The 13,098-nt window shown below is 45.0% G+C and overlaps 1 protein-coding gene across 1 annotated transcript; it reads right to left on the reverse strand.

Annotated features, from left to right (window-relative positions):
* Nucleotides 1-2,837: 2,837 nt before the first annotated feature.
* Nucleotides 2,838-9,384, reverse strand: LOC148477723 (uncharacterized). Its single transcript, XM_088456284.1, has 2 exons — nucleotides 9,247-9,384; nucleotides 2,838-5,908 (listed from the first exon to the last, which is right to left on the reverse strand). The coding sequence occupies exons 1-2, from the start codon at nucleotides 9,382-9,384 to the stop codon at nucleotides 3,551-3,553; spliced, it is 2,496 nt and encodes an 831-aa protein (XP_088312410.1). The 3' UTR covers nucleotides 2,838-3,550.
* Between the last annotated feature and the right edge of the window lie 3,714 nt (nucleotides 9,385-13,098).

Genomic DNA, 13,098 nt, shown 5'->3' on the forward strand with positions numbered 1-13,098 from the left:
TCTCCTGCTGCCACAGACACAGCGATCACCAGACACACAGAGGGCTCTCCTGCTGCCGCATACACAGCGGTCACCAAACACACAGAGGGCTCTCCTGCTGCCACATACACAGCGATCACCAGACACACAGAGGGCTCTCCTGCTGCCGCATACACAGCGGTCACCAAACACACAGAGGGCTCTCCTGCTGCCACACACACAGCGGTCACCAGACACACAGAGGGCTCTCCTGCTGCCACACACACAGCCAGTCACCAGACACACAGAGGGCTCTCCTGCTGCCGCACACACAGCCGGTCACCAGACACACAGAGGGCTCTCCTGCTGCCTCACACACAGCGGTCACCAGACACACAGAGGGCTCTCTTGCTGCCACATACACAGCGGTCACCAGACACACAAAGGGCTCTCCTGCTGCCGCATACACAGCCGGTCACCAGACACACAGAGGGCTCTCCTGCTGCCGCACACACAGCGGTCACTAGACACACAGAGGGCTCTCCTGCTGCCGCACACACAGCGGGCTCTAGACACACAGAGGGCTCTCCTGCTGCCACACACACAGCGGTCACCAGACACACAAAGGGCTCTCCTGCTGCCGCACACACAGCGGTCACCAGACACACAGAGGGCTCTCCTGCTGCCGCACACACAGCCGGTCACCAGACACACAGAGGACTCTCCTGCTGCCACACACAGCGGTCACCAGACACACAGAGGGCTCTCCTGCTGCCACACACACAGCGGTCACCAGACACACAGAGGGCTCTCCTGCTGCCGCACACACAGCGGTCACCAGACACACAGAGGACTCTCCTGCTGCCACATACACAGCGGTCACCAGACACACAGAGGGCTCTCCTGCTGCCACATACACAGCGGTCACCAGACACACAGAGGGCTCTCCTGCTGCCACACACACAGCAGTCACCAGACACACAGAGGACTCTCCTGCTGCCAGCAAGGACCCAGTGACTAATTTTTGGATGCCCAGAAAACAGTGTTTAACCGGTCCTGACACGCCTGCGATTCTCTAAAGGGTTCCAGTCAATAGATCTACATTAAAAAAGATTGACAATGTCTAAATAGACACCACATGGTAGATAGTTATTAGGTAGACAGGTAAAAAAGGTTGATTTTGAGCTAAGCAGGATTAGGGTTAGGCACTTACCCCGATGGTTTGTGATAGGTACCATGAGGGAGGGTTAGGGTTAAGCACTTACCCCGATGGTTTGTGATAGGTACCATGAGGGAGGGTTAGGGTTAGGCACTTACCCCGATGGTTTGTGATAGGTACCATGAGGGAGGGTTAGGGTTAGGCACTTACCCCGATGATTTGTGATAGGCACCACGAGGGAGGGTTACGCACTTACCCCGATGGTTTGTAATAGGCACCACGAGGGAGGGTTAGGGTTAGGCACTTACCCTGATGGTTTGTGATAGGCATCATGAGGGAGGGTTAGGGTTTGGCACTTACACCGATGGTTTGTGATAAGCACTACGAGGGACGGTTAGGGTTAGGCACTTACCGCAATGGTTTGTGATAGGCACTACGAGGGAGGGTTAGGGTGGCACTTACCGCAATGGTTTGTGATAGGCACTACGAGGGAGGGTTAGGGATAGGCACTCACCGCAATGGTTTGTGATAGGCACTACGAGGGAGGGTTAGGGATAGGCACTCAACGCAATGGTTTGTGATAGGCACTACGAGGGAGGGTTAGGGTTAGGCACCAAGTGAGGGATTAGGGTTAGAGTGAAGATTAGGGTTAGAAAAAAAAACGTGTTGACCATTTTTGTGTTGACATTTTGTACCGGTCTGTCTTCATTTCGACCTTTTGTGTGTCAACTTTTTGTCCCTGTCTGCTAATTAACTGTCTACCGTGTGGGGTCTATCTTTTTCACGTAGATCTTTCCTACCAAACCTTTTCTAACCACCCCCCGTTACCTCCTCCAAATGCAGACTACCTGTCACTCACTTTGCGATTGAATCCTCTGTGTGAGTGTAATCGCAATTCAATCTCTACGTGCGCAGTGCGACTTACATACATGTGCAATGGCAAATAGTCGCTCAATTTGCGTATATATCGGCACTACGTCCACATCTTAATCAGCCCCAAAGTCTTCTGGAAAAAACCCAGGCGTAAAAAGTTAGGTACTTTATTATGTGTGATTGTGATGCATGAATAGGTTCCTGATGTTGATGTTGAAATGTGACCAGTTTGAAAACTTCCACTGTAGGCTCAGTATAGTGGAGAAGCTGACGAGATCTGTAATTAGGAGCTCTATGATGTCCGTCACTCACCCTGCTTATTAAAGTAATTTTATGTTGAGCAGGGTTCTTCTTTCCATTTCCATCCAATACCTCTATAATAAAAATCATCATATGCCAACCAAAGGCGTAGTAATGGCCACTCTTTTTATCCCCTTGTAGGTCTGATGGCTCCTTTATCTTTAAATGATTTGTAACAACATTGAGGATTTATGAACTTTCTTGCAGACTATTTTGCGGGCCTGTACCTTTTGAGTGATGTTTTTTGGGCGTGCTTAGCTTGAGCGCGGGCTGACAGGAGAGGACTTTTGGATATTGAACAAGTATCTCGTAATTCTGCCACGATTCTCAAATTCCCTCCCAATTATATTATCTCCCAACACTTCCTCCCCCAGCCCCTGTCCTCTTATTAGCAGTCCCCTCCCCAGATACTATTCCAGCACCACATGCACACTAACCTGAAGCAGGCGCCGCTCACTGATGGTGTAATCTGTCTACGAGAATGCATGCATTGGTTTTCTAGAATACCTGGTCCTACTGCATGTTTGTAAGAACACATTACACCAGATTGTTTCTCAATTCTTTATTCATCTCCAAAAATATTCTTTATAAGGCAAGCTTTCTCAATAAACAGATATATATATATATATATGTCTATATCTATAACAGTGGTTCCCAAACTATGTGCCGTGGCACCCTGGGGTGCCTCAGGACACTCTCAGGGGTGCCTCAGGTTGGTGGTCCAGCACCAAATCAAATTATTTATGGTCAATGTAAGAGACAAAAACATAAAATATGTGGATAAACAGAAGCGCAACCTTGTCCACCACCCTAAGGATGACAGGTAAGCACAATTGACTTTTTCCTGAATTTCTCAATAACAAACTTTTGTCCTAGGGGTGCCGTGAAAAAAATGTTGATACTCTAGGGTGCCATAAGTTTGGAAACCACTGATATATCAGTCAGTCGGAGAAGAACATCTACACATTCAACACAACCTGAAGACCTGAAGATGGTTGCCATCTTCTCATTGGTCTACCACTGAGATTGAATATGTTGAATAATTGGTTAGAAGCAACACTTTTAGATTGCAAGCTCCTAAAAGTATCTGTTTACGTTTTCCTGCTGCGCAGAACATGGCAGACATGACAATCGTAACAATACAAGAAACAGAAGATGCAGTAAGTGAATTTTTTTTTTAAACCATATTCTTATAAAATAGTGCAATCTATAACATAGTCTTCTATCCGGGTAAACAGATAGTTTATATGATACTTATACTTATGGCTTCTTCTTCTGGGAGGAAAAGTGAGACTGATAGTGATAGAACGTGTTCTGTTGGTACTGCTGGGGGGCTTGTTGGTCTTCGGTTTTTGGTTTACTTTCCTGCTGGGTGTGAGAATATGGAGGTGGCTGTGATGAGGCTTGCGCTCCCTGACCTAGGGTTGGTGGAGGTATGTATACTGCTTCCTGGTAGAATTTTTGTGGTTCTTGAGGAATTTGCACAGAATGATCTGGTGCAATTTGTGCCGTTGTGTTTTCTAATAGTGATGTTTGTGTCTGTGAGATAGTAACTTTTGGTTGTGATGTTTGGCCTCCCTGTTGGTAAGGTGAAGAATGTGAGGTGAGAATTAGTGGTTGTGAGGTTTGGTTTATACCCTGTTGGTTCTGTGAAGATTGCGAGGTGGTGGTTCCTGACTGTGAGGTTTGGTCTTTACCATGTTGGCACTGTAAGGATTGTAAAGTGGTGGTGTCTGATTGGGATGTTTGGTCATTACCTTTTTGGTACTGTGAGGATTGTGAGATGGTGGTGTCTGGTTGGGATGTTTGGTCTTTACCCTGTTGGTACTGTGAGGTGGGAGTTAGGGGTTGTGAGGTTTGGTCCTTACCCTGTTGGTACTGTGGGGATTGTGAGGTGGTGGTTTCTGGCTGTGTGGTTTGGTCTTTACCCTGTTGGTACTTTGGAGATGGTGAGATTGGAGTTAGTGATTGTGAGATTTGGTCCTTACCCTGTTGATACTGTGGGGATTGTGAGGTGGTGGTTTCTGGCTGTGAGGTTTGGTCCTTACCCTGTTGATACCGTGGGGATTGTGGGGTGGAGGTTTCTGGCTGTGAGGTTTGGTCCTTACCCTGTTGGTACCGTGGGGATTGTGGGGTGGTGGTTTCTGGCTGTGAGGTTTGGTCCTTACCCTGTTGGCACTGTGGGGATTGTGAGGTGGTGGTTTCTGGCTGTGAGATTTGGTCCTTACCCTGTTGGTACCGTGGGGATTTTGGGGTGGTAGTTTCTGGCTTTGAGGTTTGGTCCTTACCCTGTTGGTACCATGGGGATTGTGGGGTGGTGGTTTCTGGCTGTGAGGTTTGGTCCTTACTTTGTTGGTACCATGGGGATTGTGGGGTGGTGGTTTCTGGCTGAGAGCTTTGGTCCTTTCCCTGTTGGTACCGTGGAGATGGTGAGGTGGGAGTTAGTGGTTGTGCTGTTTGATCCTTACCCTGTTGGTACCGTGGGATTTGTAAGGTGGTGGTTTCTGGCTGTGAGGTTTGGTCCTTACCCTGTTGGTACCGTGGAGATGGTGAGGTGGGAGTTAGTGGTTGTGCTGTTTGATCCTTACCCTGTTGGTACTGTGGGGTTTGTAAGGTGGTGGTTTCTGGCTGCGAGGTTTGGTCCTTACCCTGTTGGTACCGTGGAGATGGTGAGGTGGGAGTTAGTGGTTGTGCTGTTTGATCCTTACCCTGTTGATACCGTAGGGTTTGTAAGGTGGTGGTTTCTGGCTGTGAGGTTTGGTCCTTACCCTGTTGGTACCATGGAGATGTTGAGGTGGGAGTTAGTGGTTGTGCTGTTTGATCCTTACCCTGTTGGTACCGTGGGGTTTGTAAGGTGGTGGTTTCTGGCTGTGAGGTTTGGTCCTTACCCTGTTGGTACCGTGGAGATGGTGAGGTGGGAGTTAGTGGTTGTGCTGTTTGATCCTTACCCTGTTGATACCGTGGGGTTTGTAAGGTGGTGGTGCCTGGTCCTGAGGTTTGATCATTACTTTGCTGGTAATTTGGGGGTGGTGAATTTGTTTTATCGGGGTTTGGCTCAACTGCTCCTACTTTACGGGGGTCAGTTTGTGTGGAGTTCTGCTCTTTTTCTAAATATTGACTTTTCTCACCCTCTGGTTGTGTTAGCTTATCCTTGCTGTCCTGGAATTTTGTGGATTGTGAAGTTGTTGTTGTACTTGGTTGCAGTGCTTGGTTTGGTTGGGTTACATCTATTCCTAACCTACGAGGATCAGTTTGTGTTGAACTTTGAACCGTTTCTACATTGTCACATTTCTTATCTTGTGTCTTGTCCCCTCCGCTTTGAACTACACTGCCGCCAGCCTGATCCTGGGCTCTCTCATTATATTTAGGGTACAGTGCCTCCTGGTAATATTTAGGAGGCTCATCTGGTGCCTGTGATGTACTTTGTGTAGCTGTATCTGCATCTTTCTGTGGTTGACCTTGCTGTTGGCACGTGTCTTCCGATTCATACACAACCTTGTAGTACGCTTTCAGCACCTTACAGCAGAGGTCAGAGAATTCATTGAAGTCCACCTCTCCATCTTTGTTCTCATCAAGGATCTGAATTAAGGTTGAGATTGTCTTCGGATCTTTTGGGTTCTACAAGAGAGTTACAGTACGTTTTAGCACAGTAGATATGAAGGAAGCTGAAGAATGTGCGCAGTACAGGGTTTCTCGTGTGACGTTACCCATTACACCTACAGATGTATAATACACCACCATACAGTATATTACATTTACCCAGTACCCTATGACGCAAAACAAAGGAATACCAGGTCCTTCCTCCCTCATGCATATACTGGCCTTGGCACATGCCTTGTACACCACTTCCTGGACTAGTATGGATAACAAGTGTGAGCTTACCTCCTTTTGCACCAGCATTTCAAAATTATGTTTAGTTTTACAAGATGGGGTCACTTAAATGTGATTATAACAGCAGATAGCAGGCATACACGGGCAATCCCTACTAGGCGGTAGTGGGCACAGCTTCTTTCTCCCTGTAACAGGGATTCATTGTCTCCAGCCAATTTTCCCGGAGAACAAGCCTCGTCTTATACTTATAATGAGGCATGTTTTGCACCCTCCAGCTGCACTTCTGCAGAAACGCTGATCTCTAGGTGCCTATCCACCAATGTAATAAACCACCCAAACACACAATACAAACCCAAACCAGTCCTGATGCCCAATCACAATTAGGATTAATTTAAGTCCTAGATGGAGCTGAACCGAGCCATGTTTTAGGGCAAATTTTATTACAGTTTAAGTTTATGAAGGGAGGAGGTGGTTTAGACAGATTGCCCAGGGGCTGTAAGGCATCGGGGACTGGGCATGAAATGCGTTGGGTGGACAAATAAGTGAACTGGCACAAATGAGGAGCATTGCTGGCACGCGCTCTTTGGGAGTTGGCACAGGAGCCTTAGCCAAACCAATGTTAGTGGAGAGCTTATACAATCAATATATATATATATATATATATATATATATATATATATATATATATATCCAACTGTGACCCGGCACTCACCAGTCCTCTCAGCTGAAAATGGCTCAGGTGCCTTCCAAAGGGATGTGATTTCCCCAAATGCATATGCAAACATGAAATGAATGAAGGTGGCACTCAGAGACTTCAATATACAGTGAACCAAGCACCCACAGCGGGGTAGCTTTAATGTGACTTCATATCAAGCGTCAACGTTTCAGGGATCGAATACCCTTTCTCAAGACAACATAGTGTACAAAATGCAGCAAAGCAAACATTTATACAAGTGAATACACTCACCAACATATCTCCAAACAGGTGTGCCAGGCGCTCAGCCCGGATATGCTAATTAGCATAAACCGGAGGTGACGTCGCGTACCTCCGGCAGCCGGATCCATGGCAACCTGATGTAAACAACATAAGTGACAAGTAAGACAGTCTTACTTGTCACTTATGTAGTTTCATTCATTTTGTGTTTGCATATATATATATATATATATATATATATATATATATATATATATAAAATCTCAACTATGTGATTATCGAATGGTAACCTTCAAATGTGATTTTATAAAATGCGACACTTGATAAGTTTACAAAAACACATTTTTGGGGGCTTATTCTACTGTATGCTGATATTTAAAAAAAAATAAAAATCTAAATATATAAAATATATGTGATAATCTACTCCCAACCATAAATTATAATGGGAGGCGTTCTAAGACCATACAAAAGTCATGGAATATATGTATTATATACAAAAGACATGGAATATATGTATTATATATATGATTGTTAACACCGATAGCAACAGTCTCTCTGTTTCGTATACAGTATATGGCACTAATACTGCCAGGCGCTGGTACCCTGTACCATATGGTAAAACCAAGCGCGGACAGATTTATTTTCTGTTTCAAAATGTTACCCAGTGCTATCATGGCTGCTTCCGATCACGGCCCAGCTGGGTGCGGCTCACAGAGAATTGGGGTACCCTGGCGATGGGCTGCAAGCTTCAATGTTTTCATCAAAATATGAATAAAGGGCCTGATTCAGAGCCGGACGCAATTAGCGCTCGTCCTGAAAATAGGGGTGGCTATTCAAATGAACCGTTCGCTGTTTGCGGTCTGTTCATGCCTCTAGGTCTGAACGAGCGAACAAAACCTGCGGTCGTTTTTTGGGAAACTACGCCCCCTGGCCGCTCGCATCCTACGTCATGTCCGCTATTTATTAGATTAATCGAGTACATCGACCAGCGTATGAACTGCTCGCTATTCTTGTGGTTGGTTTTTGCTACCACAATTTTGCGAACAGTTCTGGCTTAAAAAAAAACCCAGTGACGTGGTCAATGACGCTGATGTTTTAATTATGCACACCCATAAAACGCCCGTTTTGACCTTTAAACACGCCTGCGATCGGATCTCCACTCCCCGTTTTCAAGCACCTTCCCCTGTTACCACCCACATACGCCTCATTCTGTCACTCAAAATAGCAGGCATTCGCTATTTTGCGAGCACACGATTTTCGGCCGCACTGACTGGTTCGCGCATGCGTATAATGATCCGTACGCATGCGCACTTGGGCAAACATCGCTCGGAGCGAACGAGCTGCCGCTTACGAGTGGCTCTGAATCAGGCCCTATGTCTCCTCATGCTGTTATTTGCTAGATACGCCCACATTGGCTGTATATTATTGTCAGTGCCGATAGCAATAGTCTTTCTGTTATGCATAGGTCATGGAATTGTTAAGGTGACTTTTTATCCATTATAAATAATGTACTATACGGTTTGTGTTACTGCTTAAAGTACATGGATTTCCATTTCAGTGATAATGTGATCAATCACGCATTATACAGATAGTTAGTGGAGATTATAGATGCAATAGTCTTATAATTATTTATTTTCTACTTTCTTGCCATAAGCATCCTAATGTGTAATTATAACATTTATATTTTTATGTTGTATCTTTACTACATTTTATTGATACACTTTTTTTTTATATATATATATTAAAAAAATGACACTACATTATTATAATGCTCTGAGGATCATCACTCACACGTAGGTACTTATCATATCAAACCATAGCATTTATCTTATTGCCTTCAAGTTAAAAACAAGAAAGGGACCATCTAATTCAGAGGCGGACGCACTGCCGGTGTCGGATGCCAGCGGACAATGCTTTCAGCCTGCGCATGCATCCGAGTTGCGGCACACGCCCCGATGGTTACCGCTCTAAGACGCAGAACATATTTGGATGGTAACAAGTGAGCGGGTGGCTAGCCAGTGCAGGCGTATTGCGGTAAGCGACTGCGCCTATAGACGCGGTTACTCTGACACAGGCTACTAAATAGCGTACAGTAGGCGATCATCAGCTATATTTGGATACGATAATGGTTTACAACACGTTATCGGATTGCGTCCAGCTCACTGTACGGTCGTGGCTGGCGTTTTCCTACCTTGATGACTTCTGCAAACTCATTTTCAATCATCTGGTTGAGCTCCCCGGTGTTGAGCTTGTTATGGCTGCAGTCTTTCTTAGAGTATTTCTGGAAGATCCCAATGATGCACTCGATGGCCTCGATGAGTTTTGTCATTGTCGCTGATCGTTCTGTAGACCTGGAAGCAGAAAACCGGCCGCGTTACATACATATCATTACTAACCAATGGGGGAACACAGAAATGTATTTATAGCAACAACAAAAAAGATTTTAATGATATAAAATGATGGTAGTCCAGTTGCTGAGAGTGATTCATCTCTAAAGTATGTATGTCCCAACAACCCACCACAGCCCCCTATGCCAAGACTATATTGTGTCTCTAAAGCGTAATCTAGTTCTAGCTCTACCGAGAAAAACTTTAACAAATGTGGAATAATGAAATGAAACAAAAAATAGGTTTTGCCTAAAAATCCCCAAAAAATAATTAAGATTTTTTTTCCCCCTGAAACTATACCCGGAGGTTGAGTTTTATTTAGGAGTTATTAGTAAATAGGCTGTAATGTTTTCTCATTAATAGGCATATAACACTACAACCTATCTTCCTATCTTGCAGAAATCTTCACATCATATAAAATGTTCAACCTAGATCTTAAAATGATAAAACGACCTCGCACCATTCAGTCCCAAGTAGTAGCCTGACTTACCTCTACCAGACGCTGGCAATGCAGGGAGAAGAATTGAAATGACAGCTATGAGACAATATTTATAGGGATAGGGTGACCTAGTTTTTACTAACAACTACTTCGTGTCACCCAACCCAGACCAGTTCAACGTGCCTCATCAATTATGGCGGATCTGCCCAGAGAAAGATGGCTAGGAACACCCTGGCTGTCATACGGAACACACCCTACTATTCAGGACACCCAAGAGAAACCCCAGTACATCACTCTTCATCTCCACTGTTGTAGGCACTGGGCTATGTGTGTGTCCTACAGACCCCTCATTAGCGCCCCCCCCCCCCCCAGCAGTAAAATACCGGTGTGGAGAGAGATCTGTCACTAAGGGCCTCATTGCCTGCCCCATGAATCAGCACACAGGCACGGCTGGTGTTGTTTACTTTTAATCAACCTGTTCATCTAGTTTCCTTTTATTAATTGTATTAATTTGACATAATAAAGCTCATCTGCCACTTCTGACAGAGGCAAATTATTTTCGGCCTTTTGTTCTGGCTAAATGACATACTTTGAATTTCAGAGAATTAAGGAACCTCTCATCATTATACATGTCCCAGTCGCCTCCCTTTGCATCTGTCAAAGTATAATATTCAATTACCGTGCTCCTTGCATGTATAATAAAAATATATAGCTTGTTTTCTAACCATTAAAAGCCACGAAGGATGTTTCTATAAAGAGAAGTACTAGGACTGCTCCAAACTGGGGAACAACGGTATATGGGATATATAGAGAGAGAGAGTTAGAGAAGGTGGGACGGGACCCCTCCCAGTCATATCCCCAGCACAGCATTGTTCAGCTACTGCCCTGTGATCTCTCCTGTGCCAGAATCTCAGCTTTTCCTGACAGCAGCTCCTAAGCTGTGAATGCGCAGGCAGCATTGTAACCGACCAACGCGCCTTTAACGAACGATACATTAGTTAGAGCTGGTAAGACCCAGTTAGGGGTTATATACTCACTGCAGTGACACATTTTACAAGATAGACTAGGAGAGAACAACAACTTTAGAATGTGTCCAATAAAATATATTGTAATTTGAAATTAATTGTACCACACCTCGCAGGTGGATTTAGGTGATCCTGGCAAATTTTCTCTTTAAGTATTAGATGAGAAGAGTAGCACGTACAACATGGCGAGTAGAGGCTCACCTTCACCTAAGAGCAGCTATAGAGGCCTATTTACCGTTTATCCAGGTTTGCCGGTGATTGATAACAATTATTTAGTTAGTTATTTATATAGCGCACACATATTCCGCAGCGCTTTACAGAGATAATATTTGACCATTCACATCAGTCCCTGCCCCAGTGGAGCTTACAATCTATATTCCCTATCATATGGTCACACACATACACACAGGTTAATTTGTTTTGGGAGCCAATTACCCTACCTGTATATTTTTGGAGTGTGGGAGGAAACCAGAGTACCCGGAGGAAACCCACGCAAGCACAGGGAGAATATACAAACTCCACACAGTTAGGGCCATGATGGGAATTGAACCCATGACCTCATTGCTGTGAGGCAGTAACGCTAACCATTACACCGTCTGTACTGCCCAATAACAATGCAGTTTGAATTGTTTTGCTCCGATTTATCAGCGCTATGTAACAATGGCTGCTTGCCGGCAGCAGCGTTTCCAAAAACAGACTATTGCAGCAAAGCGCTTTCCCCTGTATGAAGACTTTCATCGAACGACATCACTTCCAAAATGCCATCAGCTACCAGAGAGGGATCGGAATACCCCTCTCTAACGATTCTATTTCCCCTATGCTTCACCAGCTAGCGCCATCTGAAACTTTTTTGGCGCATGGTAAATAGGGCCAGATTGCAGTCTCCGTTATAAAGAATAAGGACTGTCCAACTGCGTTTTGCTTAACGTAGGAGATATCTCGGATGTTGCCTGAGTTCAGGTTTTCGAAATAGGCAAATGACTTAAATCGTGCGGAATTGTAGATACTGCGTGAGTTAGATGAACAAATAGGCCCCTTAGAATGGGATGGACAGAGAGTCACTACTGTGTTAATGGGAAGGAGACGATGAGAAACGTATGATAGAATTTGCAGCCAGATATGGAGAAAAGTCATCCTGGTTTTGCCTTTTATATGACGGATACTTTAAAACATCAGGCAGATGGGACGCAAGGTGCGTACACACTAGACGATGTGCTCACGATGCGATATCGTAAGCGATTTCCCCTGAACTCTCCCTGGCAGCCTCCCAGCACGCCAAGACACGATGTGCTGCTACAAAGTGTCCAATCTGACCAGTGATCTATCGTGCATCCTTATTCCAGTGCGTCGTGTACGAGATTGCCAGATCTTGCCAGCTGTAGGCAAGATCTGAAGATGCGATGTACGACCCGCGGGTACGCGCATCGGCATCATGATCGTGAGTGGACACTCACGATATGGACATATTTTACATGATTTGACGTTCCGATAAGTCGAAATCAAGCGAATCGTGCAAAATATCGTCTAGTGTGTGCGCACCTTCACCAATGCTTGAAGTCTGTAGCCTATTAATTCCAGCCTCCCAATATTTTGTACGCAGCAGAGCGACAATGATCAATATCCAATCACTCCACTCCGTGTGGCTGCGCACTACCCAGGCAGCGATGAGTTATCCTTATGTTCAGCCGGCGCTACTCAGGCAGCGAGAACTGAGACTACATGTGATCTGGTCTCTGATTCTTACCCACATAGAAGATCTGCACAATAGGGAATATTACTCTGCAGATCCCCACTGCCAGAGGCTCAGTACAGCATTGTGAAACAACGGAGATGGCGGGTGGGTCTGGGATACATTCCACGGAGGGAGAGTGAAAGGGCGGAGGGTGCAGTAATTACTATATGGAACTCATTAGAGAGCTAGGCAGAGCATTGCTAATAGATGTACTATGCTAAGTGAGCAAGAGACACAGTCCCTGACATGTTTATAGCGCCCGAATTTACAGCAGAATTTAGGAAAAATGAGGCCTTGCGGCCTAAATAATAATAATACCGTAGTAATAATAAATATACCAGGATATAAAATAGGCGGCTGCCTACAGCAGCATAAAATAGTCCTATGCTATTTTTACTTTTAATGATTTTTCTTTTTAATTACTTTCTAATTGGCACTTGGATCTTACCAACTGTCCTAT

The sequence above is a fragment of the Taudactylus pleione genome, unplaced genomic scaffold, assembly GCF_031769625.1.
Source record: "Taudactylus pleione unplaced genomic scaffold, aTauple2 ptg000696l, whole genome shotgun sequence".
Classification (NCBI taxonomy): Eukaryota; Metazoa; Chordata; class Amphibia; order Anura; family Myobatrachidae; genus Taudactylus; species Taudactylus pleione.